This window comes from Platichthys flesus, chromosome 11, assembly GCF_949316205.1.
Source record: "Platichthys flesus chromosome 11, fPlaFle2.1, whole genome shotgun sequence".
NCBI lineage: Eukaryota > Metazoa > Chordata > Actinopteri > Pleuronectiformes > Pleuronectidae > Platichthys > Platichthys flesus.
Genome location: NC_084955.1, coordinates 14,175,987 through 14,194,983, shown reverse-complemented (window position 1 = coordinate 14,194,983; position 18,997 = coordinate 14,175,987). Strand labels below are relative to the sequence as shown.

The 18,997-nt window shown below is 41.0% G+C and overlaps 2 protein-coding genes across 6 annotated transcripts in view; both read left to right on the top strand.

The window, feature by feature from the left end:
• Window positions 1–646: 646 nt before the first annotated feature.
• LOC133964752 (sperm-associated microtubule inner protein 4) lies at window positions 647–2,635 on the top strand. Its single transcript, XM_062398991.1, has 7 exons — window positions 647–735; window positions 842–871; window positions 964–1,154; window positions 1,243–1,331; window positions 1,410–1,584; window positions 1,708–1,793; window positions 1,880–2,635. Exons 1-7 carry the CDS (start codon window positions 647–649, stop codon window positions 2,633–2,635), a joined length of 1,416 nt encoding a protein of 471 aa, XP_062254975.1.
• A 2,011-nt stretch (window positions 2,636–4,646) lies between these two features.
• The window catches only part of osbpl3b (oxysterol binding protein-like 3b), a 31,711-nt gene continuing 17,360 nt past the window's right edge, over window positions 4,647–18,997 (top strand). For 4 of the 5 annotated variants that reach the window (XM_062399059.1, XM_062399058.1, XM_062399056.1 and 1 more), the window contains exons 1-2: window positions 4,647–4,803; window positions 16,742–16,881. In XM_062399059.1, coding sequence (XP_062255043.1) covers window positions 16,786–16,881 — 96 coding nt within the window. In that variant the 5' untranslated portion in view covers window positions 4,647–4,803; window positions 16,742–16,785. Of the gene's footprint in view, window positions 4,804–16,741; window positions 16,882–18,997 lie in introns of those variants that run through there. The other variant, XM_062399057.1, reaches the window with a different exon arrangement.

Below are 18,997 nucleotides of genomic sequence, written 5' to 3'. Positions count from 1 at the left end.
ATAAAGCAGGCTCAGGGACTGCTACCAGTCATGGCAAATTAATGTAAATGAATGCTTACGGTAAAACAATAAGACAAAACAACAATATTGATTCGCAGATTCAACAGATTCAACTTAATTACCTCTGCCAAGGAGGTCATGTGTTTAGCCCCTCCATGTGTTGGTTGGTTGGTTGGTTGCCCATTTAATGGAAAAAATTCAAGGAATATTGTTCCAGTTTTTGAAATATTCTGAGATGGGGTGTTTTTTTTATATTTTCACTGTTTTTCCTGGAATAATTCCTACAGCTTGATGAAGAAATCAGGCACATTTAGAGGACTAACATCTATGAGTCTGTGCAATTTGTTTAAGCTGGATTAAGCTCGAGGGGACTGTTGCGCAGGGAGGTGTGCTCTCTTCTGACTGCCATTCAAGTGTGTTAACTTAACCTTCATGCACTTTTCTCTCCTCAGTATTTTATACTTTCTGAGTCAGAGTTCCAGCAGCTAGATGGAGCCCAAGACTTCACTTACATACAACGTCCCTTCTGATTTAAACAGGCTTTATCCCTGTGACTATGGAGGCACCATTATGTCTGAGTGAGTTTAGAAACATTCTGCATAGAAAAATCTAAATAAAAATGTGATACATCAAATGTAGTTGAATAATGTTTTACCTTCACAGACATATCACTAGTCAAGAGCTTTATACCAATAATGGCAGACAGAAAAGTAAAGTTCGTCTCAATGACCAGTTGTAAGTAGCCATTGATTTACAATAATTCAAATATAATTCAGATTCTTCAGTAGTTATACAAAATAATAAGTGTTGTTTAGTGTTATTGTGTTGTGTCTATTCTCAGAATACCAAAACCAACTGACATAAATGTGGCGTGAGTACCTGCATGAACACACATTCTTAACATGTTTTCCTGTGTCTGCCTCAAATATTGGAGACTCTTCATCTTTCTTTGTTTTAACACAGGGAAAAAATGTCACAAATTCCAACTCCAAGGGAACATCCCTACTCATCCCACATCTCCCGGTTTGCAATGTTCCCATCCTTCCAGTCACCAGACGACCCCGTGACAGGAGTCAGAGCTGCCTCCCAACCTTACCCCAGCCTGCTCATACCAAACAGTGCACCAGACGTCACTCTGCAGAGCAAAACGTTTGGTAAAAGTGCAAAATGTTGTGGCAAAATTGGATATCAGAATAGATTTCTACTGAGAAGTCTTGAAGGTGTCTTTATTTTCATGTAAAGGTGGCCCATATAGACATGAAATCTTGAAGACGCCAGTAAAAACCAAGCAGAAGGCCGTTAGGTGGACGGGAGAAAGCAGCTTCTGGGATGTGAGTAATAAAATACATGGCTTTCTGACAAGATGTCAAGTTAATCAATAATTTAACTACCTCAATGAATTCCTCCAGACGTCCAACCCATTGAAGGGAAAGAACCAAGTGTTCTACCCGACTCCTCCAAAGACGGTGCTGCCAAACCCCAAACTGCGTGAATGGGATTTGTCTCTATCTGAGCGGACAAGCAACATGTTGAAAAATCTGGAGAGGACACATTGGATCACCTCTTACCAAATGGACTACAATGGTACAGACACTGTTAATTGTGTTTACCCACTTTGCAAAGTAATTTGCAGTCCAACAATTAGATAATTTTTTCATTTTTAAATCAATGATTAATAACTTGCCCTTTAAATTTTATATTTTGAAGAATCTGGGCCAGCCAATCCTTTGAAAGTAGATGACCTCGAGGAAAAAATGAGACTCAGTGGGATGATTTCAGACACTGCAGCACTGGTAAAACACTCACAGTGTGCGTTATTTTTACAATAACATAGGTGCAGTGTGCAACATTAATCTTAATGAATGTTTTTTTCCGACAGAGAGAAGGGTCTTATCCTGTGTTTGTTCCCTCGAAACCAAAACACGCATGTAGAAGAAGACAGGGGAGCCACGTGGGGAGGAGCACCTGCAGTCCCACTGCTGCTGAACTCCTGAATACATCCTCAGCTCGACAGCAAGGAGCCGCTACAGCTATTATAAACCAGCTTAGGCCACAAGAGATCACAGCTCAGCATAATGAGGCCCCGGATTTAAATCCAAAGGGCCACAGTTGGTCCTTTGGAGCACAGAGGGATGAGCCGTCCCAGGGGGCCTCAAGCAGACAACAAACTGTGAACAAAAGCTCTGTGCATAAGGAAGGTGAGAGGGGAAACTGCAAAGTCCTGTTTGATGAAAATCTCACGCAAGTATCCATGTCACAGAACAACCAAGAGGCAGATAGATCACAGCAGAACTTTCAAGTTGCAGGTATTGACTCACTTACTGAGTCGCTATCAAGAGCCCGTTCAGAGAAACCACCAGAGGGCAGAGAGCTGGCACACACCATCTCTAACCCCGCTATCCTGCCGAGGCCTCGCGTCCTGCCCGGCATCCGGCCAGGCCACAGCGCTGGGACTACGGGTGGTGCAAATGCAGCTCTCTGCCTCCTGGACCTTCAAAATTCATTCAGTAAGACGGCAGCACATCGCAGGTTCAATAACTCCATCACACGTGCTGCTGTGGACCTGAGGGACAATGTGGTCACAGGTAGACAGCACAACTTCTACGGGATCAACGGCTGCTACCTGCATGGATAAACTCATTGGGATATGTTTGTAATCTCTATGGAAAAACAGAAGTGATATTTGAATACCTAAAATGTTACCAATTACTAAATTAGGTGGAACGGTCACCTAATTTCATCATAATTTAAATGTTTAACTTTGAAAATGATCTAATCTGAATGTACGAGGCTTGATTTCTTGATTAACCTTACACTTAGGCTTCTAAGAGTAACCTATCCAATCTGTCTATGTGGGTTCTGTTCTTTTGCAAAGGATCCTATCTGCCTAAAATACAAGAGGAAGAAATATCCCTAGTAGCCTCAATGTTAAAGTTAAACAATTTAATTTTTTATTTAATTTTTTTAATCGTTATTTATGAATCTTGAATAGATCTTTTTTAAATACTTGCCACTTTCTAATATATTTACAGGTGTTTTCATTTCAACTTTACCCCCACAGTTAGGGGTGAATTCTATGACACTGTAACATGTTCAATGAGCTGTAAGAGTCAAATTATCACAGCTAAGATTTACTGATCATTAAAGTTCTCTCACACACACATTAAAACCGTTGGATCTTTGGTCTTTAACTCTTTACTTTGAGCAACTTTACAGACTGTTTATTTTACTTGTACCCTAATCAGTCAGGTCAAGTTGCAAACATTGTTAATTTCCTCTTTTGTTGCCCACATTTCATTTGCAATATTGATTAGAGTCCACTGTGTATTATACAATAATGGTCTTATGTAAGGCCCCCATAAGCAAAGGCCCTTTGTAAGAGTGAAATAAAAGAAACAGCCTTCAAAGCCTCCACACTTCACATCCAAGAAACATTCTGCAGCAGTCAATTCATAATGCTGCACAGATGAATACTTTGATCCACTGTAACCTTTCATAATTTCACAGGGAGGAGTGTTTGTATTCAGCTGAATCCCCCTCAACCCACCTCCCAAATATATAACATGACACAGGTCACAGTGGAGCATTGTGCTGCCAGTGTAACGGAATCCAGCTCTCTGTGTTGGAGCTGTTGCAGAAACCACCTTGGCCTTAAAAGTTTGAAAGCAGAAGGAGAAAAAAATACCTCTTCGCACATAATTTGTTGCTGACTCGCTGCTGTGAAAGTTTTTTTTGTGAGACTACGTCCTTGAGCAGCAAGACGGCAACCTTCAGTGATATAACCCTTTCTCATCAGAGGTTCAGAGAGAAAAGGAAAAGCAGATAACAGTGGCCCACACAGTCAAAATTGACCATTATGAATGTTCTTGCTGAATATTGCAGACATCTCAAACTGTGGGGTTTTTATCCACAACAATGGAACACCTTAACAGCAGCTAAGATAATAATGTTGTTATTAATGTGTTTTTTTTGTCAACAAACATGATTAAAAAATCTAGTTAAATAACATATATTATCGTATAGATCTTAAAACCCGTTCAGTCACTCATTAGTTTAATGCTCCTCTTTGTTTTATCAGTTTATATATTTTACAGATTATCGTGCAATGTGACTACATTTCTTTTATTGTGAGCGCTGATGAAAATCTGTGATTCAGCCTTTTCTCCAGCAGGTGGTGGTATATAATCATTTAAACCATCACATGATGTTATTTATGTTTCTGAGAATATTCCTTTTCATTTGTATCATGTTATCGTCCCATAATCAGTAAAACAAACATATTGCTATTAACCCCACTTCTTTTCTAAATATTATTTAAAATATTAGCTCCATATCCTTGTTTATACAAACTTTAAAGATAAAAATACATTTGCAGGTGGTCAATATGATAAATTAAAAACTCCATTAGTAAATAAGCCATTTGCATTGTGGTGACCGTGTCTTCACTGTTTGCCCTTGCTTTTGGGGATACTCCTCGACACGTCACGGAAAAGATGCTGTCAATGACACGAGCCACGCCCCCTTCAATGTGGCGTCATCTGGTGTCCTTCACTTCAATTGGACGCGGCAGCAGCCGCTCACGCACCCCCCTCCCTCCTCCACGCGCACGGAGGCGGAGAGGGTGATGCTGCTCAGAGGGGCCCGATGGTGCAAGTGTGTGCATGTCAGAGTGGAGTCAGGGAGCCTGCGTCGCTTCAGGCTGTAACTTTGAGCTTCAGCAGCTTTTTCCTCCAGCACCTGAATATTCTGCTTTCAAGCTCAACGCCTTCAGGACCTGGAGGTCACATCTCTGACCCTGCCAAGGTGAGTGATCCTCAGTGATGTTGTTTTTACCAGATTAAAGTAGGAGTTGTCATTCCCTCCGGGGTCAGCAGTAGGATCACGTCAGCCGAATAGTGATATAGAAAAGTGGATCTGAAGTGAAGTTGCCAAGCTCTTTATGTAACTGAAACATTTTGCTGCAGTTTAGTGAAATCTCCTCAGACTGAGGCTTCAAAGTGAAACAACAGCCAACTAACTGCAGGCAATTCACTTTAAACCCTCAATTCAACCTACTTAATACAATTTTTTGCATTGTTCAAGGTATGATGAGCACAACATGTCGTTCAGAAACACTCCCAGATCCTGTCAGTCTCCATGGAAACTCCACCAGCCCACCTTTGCTTTTATTCCTCCAGACAAGTAAAGGCAAGCTGTGGAGTCTGCCCGCTTCCATAGGAGCTTTAGGTCCGTGCATTCTTTCAGTGCAACTCAGTGCCACGAGTCAAAACTGTGAGTCCGTTTATGAGTGCCTGGCTGTGTCTCTCCTGCTGAGTGCACGTAGGTGTGTGTGATACAGTGAGCACCATGATTCACTTTCACATTCAATCAAGGCTTGAGCTCAGCATCTCAAACTCTCCACAGAGCGAAAACAGGAATATGGAGGATTTCAAATGGAGGATAAGTTATCAGCACACACCGATAATTACTAATCTGTGTAAATCCAGTGTAATGATGGTGATTCCAGTTCTGAATATGGGGCTCGTGCCAAAGTTTCCCAGTCGTAATCCTAAAATATCTGGTAGGGTGAAAGCTGTTTTGTTTGGCAAAATATCACCATGGCTCACATAGCTTTCCCTCTACGACATTTACGGCAGGGTGGCCTCAGCTCTTTGGGGAGTTGTGCATCAACGGTGAAACAAGGGAGTCTTTTCAGGTGCTGCTTGTTGTGTGTCCAAACTTGTCTGGGGATAAATAGGGGCCACTGGGGATATCGGTAAAACAGGTCATGAATGAATGGCACGAAGGAAGGGGGGTTGGTTCTGGCACATCCTGCCCTCAGACTGGGTGCACACGCGACAGAGAAGATCAATGTCAACTTGAAATTAGGATTTGACTTGTGGAAACGCTTCTTAGACAAACTTGCTGGTCAATTCAGCTTCTAGACCCCTTCTCTGTTTCCACTGTCACAGCTGTGTTCGCCGGGCGACTCCGGATTTGTTTGGAGGCCAATTAGTCACTTCTCCTTATTGCAGCTCTCGAGGCTTTTTCATTTTTCCATTCCTGTCACACCCAAATCAGTGGCTGCAGTGAAACACATGTGAGACTGCGAGGGAGAGGAATGAATGCGATCTGTGGAATGAAGCAGCAGGAAAGAAAAACATGTTTCCGTGCAAAAGCATGTGGTTAAAGCAGCAACCGGGCATTTCACTGCATCGGGGCCTGACCTCTATGGTAATTTCAGTTTTCCCCTGTCAGGCTGAATCTTTATATAAATGTGCACGACCCTGTAATCTATTAGATTGAACTGTATACAGCTATTGTATTTTTGTGCTGATGCTTTACAGCAGTACATGTTAAAGTTGAAGTCACTTGCAGCCAGTGTCATTCAAATGGTGTACGTCTTACAGTAATCTATGCAATGTCACTTAAGGGTCTGTGCTGAAAATAAAAGATGATACAAATATTTTTTTTTGTGTATCCACCAAAAAAGAGGTGAAGAATACAGAAAGTGGATAAACAGGGAGCAGAGCAGCTCCTGTGAGCATCTTGTGCATGTGGCAGACCTCCATGATTTATTCTTGTGGGTTTATATGTGAACAGGTAAATGTGTTTTTACAACACATTGTAACATAACATTGTCTGCAATTTCAGTTTTAATTAAAAAACCTTTCATAAAAAATATGCAGAGTGCAGGTTTTTTTTCCAGAAGCCAGAACAAAATAACATATAGTGCTATTAGAGTTTCACTTGTATTACATGAATAGGCTCATTACGTCATTTTCTTTGCTCAGTTGTTCTCATTGGTGATATGGTTTTTTAATGGCTGAGTGCTGCTCCTGTCTTCATCCTCCTCCAGGCACCAGAGAGGCTGAGGGGAGCTCCCTCAGAGACCGCCAGATATCAGCATGAAGTTTTAACGACACCGCGACCAGCAGATACGTTTAACTTAAAAACAAAAGCACAGTCTGAGAGCAAAGTCGAGTTTCTACTGAGCTGCTCTATCCGACCCGCAGTTATTCTCTTGTCGTATAGGACTAAATTATTCAAAAAGTTTTCTATGTTAAGAGATAGAAGCTCTGATGTGCTTAAATAATGTAGACGTCAAGTCCAGAAACAATATTTCTAGGTTAACATTGATGTTTTTTTTATGTCAGGACAAATTTCTGCAGGTCAGACATAGTTTATATATTGTCATAATTATAGTAATAAGCCCCTGATAAATATTTATAGTAATAAAGAACTTGATTATAGTCTAATTCCATGAAAAGGTTCTTTAAGTGAATGTTTCAATACAATTTTCTATTTTCTATTTGTCTAATCTTCAACATGCGTGTCTACATATTTATTTAACTATCTTTTTATATTCAAGAGCCCAAACTTATGGTTTTGTGTTTCTGTCCCACCTCAGCTGTGCATCTTCTTAGTGATTAGCATGCAAGTTCACATAATTGGCCGTTCAGCTCTATGATTCACCCAATGATCAGTACTCCTGGACATTTAGGATCAAATATTGTTGTTGAACACATTTGTAAGCATTCATGTTCCCCAGAGGATTCATCTTAATGATCCTTTAGCAATCCATGACTTCACCAGGTTGCCATTTAGCGGTTGGAAGTTGAATATCAGGCAGGGGTCGATCGCTATTGACTGATATTTGCAATAAATGTTCAATGACCCCAGAGGATCAAATAGCTTGACTCCGCAGATCTTCTAACTTAAATAAGCATCTGTCCACAGGTCAGCCCAATACTTTGGATTGTGACCCCGGATAACTAATGGCATATTACCATCAACATTAGCTGTAGTTTACTAGGTGCTAATTGTTAACATGCTAACAACGTAAACCAACATGAACATGGGAAGTATAACATTAGCATTGTCACGGTTAGCATGTTAGCACGCTAATAAGAGCAGCATTTAACCCAACCCACCACTCTACAGCGTTACATAGATGCTAGCATGGCTGTGTTGATTTTTAGTCTTGCTAGCATACAGCTTTCACACTTGCATTGCAGCTTCAAAAGTATCCTGACATCATCCAACTTGAGATTGCAGCTTTCAAGAACATTTACCACTTTGTATCTGTTTCTGACGTCATCTCTGTCTGCCCAAAAGTGGAGGGCAAGGAAAGACAATGTCCTGTCTGCTCTCCAAGGACTTTGTAACAGACTTTGCAGACGTTTCCATTCAATTTTATTTTTATATCACCAAATCCAAATATATATCATCTCAAGGCACGTTACGTGAAAGGTCACACGTTTTTTTCCACTTTTTGTGATTTCTCTGTGTCAGGCCTCTGCCTTCTTGAATCCACACTTGTTTATGTTGTAATTGACCCATCGTGTCACATTGCAACTGATGCGTCCCAATCAGACCACTTTAATCTTTTGGGGGAGTAACAGCTGGATCGTACTGTCATACTATAGTTGTTATATGTCGTGCATTCATGTTTTTACCCCCCACTCCTTTGTCGGTGGATCTCTGCGTCCTAATGAGTGCGTGTTGAGTTATGAGGCTGTCAGGCTCCCCCCACACTGCAATGTTTTAACAAAAGAGAGGACCTCTGCCACCCTCAGAGCAGACAGGAGAAAGAGATAGAGAGTTGGAGGGAGGATGGAGGTGTGGGAGGGAAGGGAGTGTGACGAGGATGTGGTTGATTAACAGGATGCTTTGCGGCTTTGCTGATCGAGCTTGCAAAACAGAGCCGGTTATATTTGAGACAGTAGACATGAATGAAGAGATGCACGCCCTGTGCAGCAGGAAGTAAGCGAGAGGGAACTTTAAGTGCTTCTGTGTTATTATTGTGATCACAACTGCAAACCTTTTCTCCGGCTGTGAATTTGATGAATACAGAGAGATTCAAACTTGTTTTCATCATGTTGAAAATGTACGATTACAGCGGCCAATGGGCATTTTAAGCTCTGCAGCGTTGAGCCTGATTTTTGGAGTGGCTCCCCCCAACCCGCTCTTGGCAACCTTTCACCGTGCCGCCTTAGGCAGATCAGGAGCCGGCGTTACCATCTGTGCGCCTCATTCAGAGAAAGTGTGGTCGCACGCACAAACAAACGTGGGCTGGCAAACATTAACCTGCCTGATCAAGAGATGTTCCGATGAATAATAGATGTCGAGTTGGGATGAAGCCATGCTCTGTCTCCTGGCTAATGGCTTGCTTGGTGCTGCCCCGTTGACCTAAGATAGAGCTTGAAGGATATATGCTAAGACATCTAGACTCTTGTGTGGTGCCCTGATTCTGCAGATGGATTTAAGAAGAGAGTTTTTTTTTCTTTGCCCTACTCCCAGCTACACTGCTCAGGTCTTTTTTGGGAAGAATACAGGGCAGACATAATGGCTGGAGAAGGAAAATAATTACTCCACCAGATACACTGAGAGTCGTGGAAATAGAGAGAAAGACTTTCAGAACTTTATGGTTCTGCTCTTCTGACATGGACAAGAAGCTGGTAGAGCTGTTTATTACTTCTGCTCTTCGACAGTTTGGAGCCTCTTGAAGAACCTGACCTGAAACTCGAAACACATCAGCTTTGAATGACACAATCAAAGAAATAATGCATTTTGATTTTAGCCACTTGTGTTCTCCTCTTATTCCTCCGATCAGAGCCCATGAATGCTACAGTGTTGTGATCATCATTTCATGGAGTTTGCGTACAGAAAAAATGAGACATCGTGGATGAGAGTGCTCTCAACCGTCTGGGTTCGCCGCTGAAGAAACTAGGAGGTCGTCAGTCTTTTGAAATGGTGTCTATTAAGTGACATCAACTGGGGGAAATGTGTGTGAAAGAGTTTCTGAAAAATACAAACGGGCTGTTTCGCCAAAAAGTTCAAAAGGCCTTCAACTATAGAGCCATACAGTTTGACATTTTCGGAAATGATTGGCTTTCTTGTTTGGAGTAAGATGAGACGATACATTTTACTCTAATGTTTGTGTGGTCAATGCGAAGCTACACTGCTAGCAGACAGTTATCTTAGCTTAGCGTAAAGTTCGGGAACATGATTTACAGCTTCTGAAGCCACCTTAATAAAAGTCTATATCTTGTTTATTCAACTTAAATGTAAATTAATTACAAAAGAAATAGTTTGTAATAATATGGAGTGTTTTTATACCAAAATATTTCCTGTTTGGGTGTTGTTTGATTAGGTCATTTTTTATGGATTGGGGGAAATGAGTTGTGAGCTAATCTTTCCGGGTAACTAAATAAAGTGAATTAAATGGAAAGGCTAGCAGACTCTTTCAAAGATAAGGGGTTGTTATTACAGAGCTAGGCTAGCTGTGTCTTCATGCTAAGCTATACCGCTCGAATGTTGTATGGTTAGAATGGAGCTAATGCTAGCATACAGTTAGCTTAGCATACACATTTGAAATGGAAATGTGTGGCTCAGGCGGATTTGTTGTGGTAATTATATCTTTATATAGTATTGTAGTAGTATCTTGTTTAACATATATAAACATATACATAAAAATTGTATTGTTGGCTGGTATTTCCAACTAACTAAATACTAAACCGTATTTATTTTTATCCTCCAGCACGTATTTCCCAAATTGTCCCACACACTCATATTACACAGAATCGTATCATGATTTTAATCATAACTTCAGCTGGTTAATGCTGCCAAAGTAAAGAAGTGTATTTAATAATTAAAAGCAGATATATTGCAGCACTAAATCTCAATAATGATTTCAATGTGGCCAAAGGGAGAATATATTTCTCTGCCTTTCGCCTCCACCTCACTCCTTATTTCTCTCTCTCTGTATTTCTCTGTTTCATTTATGGCCCAACACAGACCGGGTGGCATCCTCTCAGCGGGGTAATGCACAGATGTAATACGATTTCTGTTATTAAAGTGTTAACTTTTAGATGCAGCAAATGTGTTCCCTTTAGTGGGTGGAGGCTGACAGACGATGCTCTTAATGAGTGTGATGTTTCCGAAGCAAACAAACAGGAACAATAATCCGGAGCTCGGGACAAACTGAGCTCTGATGAAGTTTATCCTGCGGAGGGAAATTAAACACAATCAAAATGAAGCATGAGTTTCTGATTCGGATTTATCCAGATTGATGGGTGGACGGCGTTTCTTCATCAGAGTTGCCAAAGTTTGTTTTGTAGCTGCTTGCTTGAAGCTCTGAATAAAGAGGAATGAGCTGTCAGAGAAAGGACGGTGGACCACGGAGATAAGGTGGTTACCACAACACCATGTTGGGCATGCGGTGAATGTAGAGGCCATTTGTTTTGTCAAGTTTAGGCAGATAGTTGCAGAGGTTAAAAAAAAAGATAAAAGCTTAGAGCAGTTTTTGCCCTTTTGAAGCCTTTGCCATTGATTTTCTGCAAAGTAAATAATTTGGTTTCATCAGTCAAGATAAAAAGACTCATTATTCTTATTATAGTCTTTCCCACATATTTGTTTGCTTTATACAGAAGCATACGCCTTGTTAAATTGTGGGGAAAATCTTCCAGCTGGAATTTATATACAAAATATATTTTAAGGGATTATGTGAACCTGTGTGCATCTATCTAAATATCATCTTCTCAGCTCGGTCAGAGTCGATGATCTATCTATAGTTTGAGATGACTCGTTTTTCACCGGGGGCTGTGCCTCGAGGGCAGCTTCAGGCAACACTTTCCCTCGTCATCGCTGATCTCCAGCAGTGTCCCGTCTCTCCTAAAATGAGTTTGCTTGTTTTCTCCTTCGCAGTGGGAGTGTGTTTTAGTGTCTGTTCCCACTTCCCACCCAAATTCTTCGAATTACTGCAGAGCATCAGCTGCAAATCGGAGCTTAAGTGCTATCATTTTTTCGCAAACATGAATCCATTTCCTCAGAAAGCTGCGCGGCGGGGGGGGGGGACCATGAGATGTTTATTCCGGTGAGTCACGTCCTAATGATGCCTTAGAGCTTGTTAGGCTTGTCAGTCCCTTTGGCAGACTGTGGAGACAGTGGAGGGGCCGAGGAACATCTGCAACATGAACTGCAGAATATAATGGAGGCCTTTCAGCGTCTGTCAATCTAGTTAGTGCGGCTCAGAAGGACATTAAGCAGCTATAACTGCAGTGAGTAAGGACTGGCTGCTGACTGTTCACTGATACACCTCAAACTAACCATAATATAATATATGCCTATTAAATCTCCTCTCTCTCACCTCGTGAATTGGAACCATTTCCTCAAACACTTCCTGATGGGTTAGGGTTAGGGTTTTTGCCCATAACCGTTTCACATTGGAATTAGATGATTACTTGTGATGGTAATAGGTTGTCATTAAGGATCCCGTGGAGTCAAGACACTTGACCATGTAATTGCAGCATGGCTCAGTGTCTGTTGTTGCATACGGAGCTGAAAACATTGGATGATCAACAGAGAATTGATGGTCAACTGTTTTGATTATCTTTGAGTAATTATACAAGCATTTTCCTGCTAGTAAAAGTACTTTTAAAAATGAGTATCCTCTGCTTTTCTGTGTCTTGTGTGATGCACTGTTTCAGTATGTAAAACAAAACAAACAATTTGAACCCAAACAAGCCCGATATTTCTCATGATTTTATCGTACTTGTACAGACTGTTATCAAGATTAGTCAATAATAAAAATGGTCAATGGTTGCGGTTTCAGTTGCATGTTGTCCCGTATCTCTCTTTCCTGAAAATTCAAAACACCCTAAAAACACAAAACCACTTGCAAAACTGCTGCCACCAGTTTTGCAAGTGGTTAGTAATCAACCAAAGTTCTGGGTAATTCAAAAATGTGACGTTGTGGTGGCACTAAAGGAGAAGTGAAGTGACAAAGTCTGTGTGATATATCGTCTGGGAATCATGACGGCCAAGTTTCATGGTAACCCAGCCAATAGCTGTTGAGAGATTTCATTCTGGACCAAAGAGGCGGACCAACCTACAGAGTGATGGTTCCATCCCCAGAGCCACTATAGTCACTTGCTTGGTTTCCTTCTGGGTTCCTTCAGTCGGAGGGAGCTTCTCGAGTGGCTTTAAGGCGTTGCTCCACATCTGTCTCCCCCATGTGTCCCACCCACACTGGAATATCTAAGGGTGTCACTCACCTTCACAAACCATTTAACCTTTTCTCCACACTCTGTCAATAGCATTTGCATGTATGCCACTTCCTCTAACAAATGGGTTACAGGCTAAAAAGGGTCTGAGAAATGAATAGTGATGATAAAGTACAGCTTGTACTCTTGTATCCTTAACTCTTTCTTTCTCGGTTCCCCACCTAGGATAGTCAGATATTGTCAATTCAGTTAAATCTTAAGATTTTATTTCTACACTAAATATTATCTGTGAAGTGAGAATTATTCAACTATTTACCCAAGAAATTTCAGTTTGACCTTCTTCTTTGTGATTTTTCAATTTATACACATTGGCATTATGCTGTCATGTGTATCAGGATGTGGATTTTGTCCATACAGCCCGGCAGATATTTAAGTTAATGGGACATGAGTCACGATCATTGTCTGTAAAGGTCAGTGCCATCTTGAAAGATTTTTTTTTAATTATTTTTTTATAGCAGTCAGCAGGTTTCCTGCAGCAGAAGACAGCAGATTTTATATTTTTTATTGTTTTAGTGTCTGCCTTGATTAGATTACTCCTACTTATCACAAAACCTTGCACTCGTTTGTTTTTTGTGTAAATGCAATTGCACATGTGCATATTTTTGGCATGTGTTCATGTACACATATATGAAAAGGAGGCCACCATGATGGCAGTCGAACTTTCCTTGGGGCCTGTGTTAATCTTTTGTCCTGTAGCTGTCTTTGTCCCTGTGATCCTTTCTGCTTCTTTGTCCTCAACACACTGGACAAACACACTCAGCATTCATCGTCCGTCAGCGTCTGTGTTTTTACCAGACGTGTGTGTTGCTCTGCATGTTCGACTTTCGCCCTCCGTGTTTGAAACAGTAACTTCACTCGTGTTGCTCAGTTTGTAAATGACAGCAGCAGCCGCCAAGTGAAGTAAAAATCCATACTAACAGTAACCTCAATCAGCTCCTCTGTAATTTAATACGGTTTTATCGCAGTCATTTACTGCACTTCTTTATTGCCGTCAATGAGCTCTGTTAGAAAGGGTAATTACTGGAGTTCTTACGTCGAATGCTCCTGTCACCATGATGAAAGCCTGGGAAGTGGTGTTGCTGTATCAGATGAAAGGGTTCCCTGAAGGGTGGCCGGGTGAGAGACCTTCACATAGTAGCTGGTGTGATCTGCGGAAAGTGGATGAATAAATCATGGGCATTGGAGAGCTGTGATATGTACTATGGATGACATTTAGTGTGTCATATATCACGGTTGTCTATGGCTTAGACTGTTTTTGGCCTGGTTCGATTAATTACATGCAGCAATAATTGAGCTCCAAGCCTGTGGTCCGCTGCGTGGTGTTGGACTGGAGGTTTCAGATGACCATGCCTTTGTTTCTCCAGCAGCACAAGTGGCTGTGGCCATTATGCAGCGCAAAGCCTGCGGATACAGAGCAGGTAATATGATTAACCTTGCCGCTGCTTCAAAGTGGTAATCAACACGTGCCGTGTCTGATTCAGTGGAAAATGGGAGGAGACAAATAAATGATTCATTATTATCAGTTCAAATTTGTCTGATTTAAAAACAAAATCATAAATGTCCGTTTTGTTTTTAATTTAGTTTTGCCCAATAATTATTTTTAGTAGAACAGATTTGATGTTACTTAACAAGTGATGATGACATTGTGAGTAAAGTGACAAAATGCAGAATTGGTAGTTTAATTATAATTATATGTATTTTATCAAGTAGCTGGTCACAGCCTCTGAAATGTGAAGATTTGCCACTTTATCATAAATTAAATACATTATTGTAGTGGACTGCTGTATGTACATAGAAGCAGTTTACAGATGGCACTTTGGGCTCTAGGAGGAACTTTTAACTATTGGTGGCAAAGAGTAAATTATTAAATTAATTATATAATTATACGGATACAATGTTGCCAGTATTTACTAGGTCCTTAGAGAATTTTTTTTAGAACGTTGTAAAATGTAATCCAGATTTTATTGAAAAATTTTGTGAAATGAACAGTGAATATATTTTTATGTAGCCCCAAACAAAAAATACTGACTTCTTTTCAAAGGAATGAAAAAACTTAAATATGGTCAACTGTCTTGTCTTTTAGACAAAATGTCAAAATGATAAAAAAGGTCACATGATAAATTAACGACCTTCGAATGGTTTAAAAACTCTGTCCTGCTGTGTAACCGATAGTAATTATCTGCTGCGTGTAACCATGTGAACTGACAATATTTACACAAACACTTGTGACTGGTGCCAGTTTTCCAGTTAAACGACAAACGGCAACTCAAAATGCATTAGTGAAATGCACCTGTATGTGCTGATGTGGTCGACCAGGCACACAGCGTTAATTAGACTGTGTGAAGTGTGGCAGCTGACTGAAGGTTGTCATTTTAGAAAAAGAGGCCCAATTATTTTCACACACTGTTGAAGTGTTAATATTACATGACACTGTTCATCGCACATCTTTACATGTGACACTGGTCAATGAGCTGTCTGTGGAGTCAGATGAGCCCCCCCCCCCCCCCCCCCACACACACACACACACTCATCTCCTCAGATACTGAAGCTAAAATTGATACAATAATCAGTAGGTATTCAACTTACAAGTTTATATGAGTAGTGGGAAGTAACTAACTACTGTTACTACATTGTTCTTTATTTTTGACGATTATTGTCATTATTGAAGTAAATTTCGTAGGAAAATATATTTTTAAATTAGTCGTCTGTTTGTTGTTTAGTCTGAAAAATGTCTGTTAACATTCCACAAAGCACACCGTGATATCAAGCACATGTTTCTTTGACCAACAGTTGTGCTATATATTTTTTTGTTGCTCAATGACTGGACCGAGACCTGTTTTAGTAATATACAGGTTTATAATTTTAATGTGGGTTATTACTTGAAAATGTTTAGATGTTCTAATGTTGAGAGAACGCATTGCTTTGCCTCATACTATTCATTGCTGCACCTCCATCTTTTCAGCTTCTGTCTGAGACACTTGGATTTAGCTGCTGTCTCTTTAAGGGCCCTCTACTTAGGAAGCCTGCTCTGATTTGCTGGCAGACCCGCCCTATCGTGATTGCAGCATATGTCGCTAATGACGGCCCTTCTTCTCTTTTCAAGCGTATTAAAAACATTTTTAAACTCATATCATCTATCCCATAGATTCCTTACACAAGAACACAAAGAGTGGCCTTCAATTATAAAAATAGTGGGCAACTAGTTTAGTAATCGATTGGTCAGGTCTGTTGTAATGCACGGCACACGCTGTGGCAACATCTTCTGGGGTGGTGGCAGTATATCAGCCTATCCCGTGCCTTGTTTAGCTCACGTGAGGACGTCGTCCTCTCTGGAGCAAATGTTTTCGGAGACAAACAATCGCTGTCGACACAGCGGAGACAAGTCGTCACAAGTTTGGTTGTAAGTCGCTTTGGATAAAAGTGTCTGCCAAATGACATGTAATGTAATGTAATGTAAAAGTGTGTGAACACTTAACATAAAAGAGAGAGAGAGAGAGAGAGAGAGACCAGAGGTGGTTGATTTTTAGTTCTGCTCCATGAAGATGGAAAAAACGAATCACTTTGAATAAACTAATGCCTTTTTCAGTGAGAGAGCGCTGAGGGCTTTTAGAGGGCTTGCTTATTAAAGCCATTTTTCTCCACCCGCGTCCTCTCTCTCTCTCCTCTTGACCTCCACTCCTCTCCTTTGTTTACAGGAGGAATGTCTCTGGCACTCCGGACGTAGCCAGTCTGCAGCGAGATGGGCTCAGAGGAGCGCAGTTCGGCCATGTCACAGAAGATCTCCTCCCTGTCACGCAGCAACAGCAGCTCCTCGTCCAAGCATGACAGCCGACAGGTAACTCACACCAGCTGGAGACACTGGAGGACCAGTCACACGTTCCAAATGCACATCCGGTCACACGTCATTCACTGCTCACTGGTGTTGTTAGACGCTGTGGTCTTGTTACACCTCCAGATCATTTTCCTGGTATAACGCGGACAGACAGTTTGGATTATCTGTGTTTTTTCTCCTTAAGCATTTTATTAATTGCAAATATAGCATCAGGCAATCCTCAGGGGGTTCTCTGGGCCATGGGAGGAGAATGACCTGAGACCAAATTCCATTTTGGATAAGATCTTATGTTTATCTCAGATGTTCTTGTGAGACTTTTATTCAGCTCTTTACAAATGCAAGCCTGAGGAGACAAGCGCATCTCAGCCTCTCTGCGTCATACAGCTCACACACAGAGAAATTCAGATCTGCCAACTTGACGGAGATGTTTTCTATCTCAGAGATGTTTGTAGTCTCAGACCAAAAAGTATTTTACAAAAGTGGCAAAATGTAAGAGAAGCTTCTGAATAACTAAGATGCTTTTTTCTCCCTCAAAGGGTTGTTCTCTCACATCCACAGTAGTGAAGATATCAGCACCGCGAACACACTGTTGTTGCATTTGCCTTGAGCACTTATCTGTCGGCAGCAGACTCATTAATTTTTCATTACCTGCAACAGCTTTTCTGTTTGTAAATGAGAGTAATACAGTTCCTGTGCAGTCCTGACTCACAGACACAAGTGGTTATAACAGATACACAAGTGTTTTCACCTGCAAAAACTTTTGAACGAGGAAATAAATAAATAAATATTATCTTAAAATCGCAATTTCACACCTCATAAGCCTCAGTCATGCTTGGACTGTAGTTTTGTATTACTAATGTCAATGTCAATTTTATTTGTACTAATAAGCAATCTTTTTTTCTTATCTAACATGAATTCTTAATTAAATATACTTAAGAAGTCAGTGATATTGTGGTTCTCTCACTCACTGAGTTTGACCCTTCTGTGCTTTCCTCCTGAAATAATCACTTGAAACTGTCTGACTCATGACCACATGTGATCAGACATTTGAGCAGGAGACTACAGCTCAAGCACCTATGACGCTCACTTATAACCGTCAAGGAGGTTATGTTCTCCCCCCTGTCCATTTTGTTTGTTTGCTGGTTGTCTGCATGATTATGCAAAAACTACTTCTCAGATTTTAACGATAGAGAGAGTCCATTAAATGTTGGCACAGATCCCAGCATTTCCAGGAACTTTCTCCAACATTGCAGACTTTTTTTCTACTTTTTCACGGATTTCACGAGAAATAATTCATGGCTCTTGTTTGAAAAGAATCATGTTGGGGACTGATATTTATGAGTGTGTGCAATTTGGTAAACATCCAAATCAAGTGAATCCGTTGGTGTAAACACGTTTTCCAAATGATTTTATATTGAAACATCCCAGTTTCCTTTGTTCTTACCCTGATGTTTGTCCCCGTAAGTCAACATCTTGTTATGTCACTGTTTCCTCTCAGAAAATGTCACTTGACCTTGAAGAAAAGCGCCTGGGCGGTATATATATATGACTCATTGTGTGTGACTGTGTCTGTCAGAGCTAGGGCGAGCGTTCAGGGAGAGATGGTGAGAGATAGAGAGAGAGAGAGAGCGAGAGAGAGAGAGAGAGAGAGAGAGAGAGAGAGAGAGAGAGAGAGAGAGAGAGAGAGAACGCCCCACAAGCCGCGCCCCTCCTCCTCCACCTCCATCCCCCATCCCATCAGATATGAGGGTTTATTTTGGGCTGCCTCACCTCCAGCAGTCAGCGTCTCTGACTGATACAGTTTGTTTGGCCAGGACTGTTTCCTACAGTCAGGGACGCCCTGAGATAACAAACACAGAGTCACCTCACACGTCTGCAGAGTCCGTCCTGACACCTGTGACGTGAGCAGTTTTCCCTATAGGAACATTTATGATGCATAAGGTGTTTCACCATTGTTGCATACAAACAAGAAAGTACACCTTAAAGGGTGATTTCATGAATTGCCCTTTAAAGTGAGAAAATAGTAAGAGACATATTCCAATCACCATACTAATACTAGAATGCCGCTAAGTATAGCACATACCTTCAGCAAGGCCAAACGATCATCAAACATGATGGT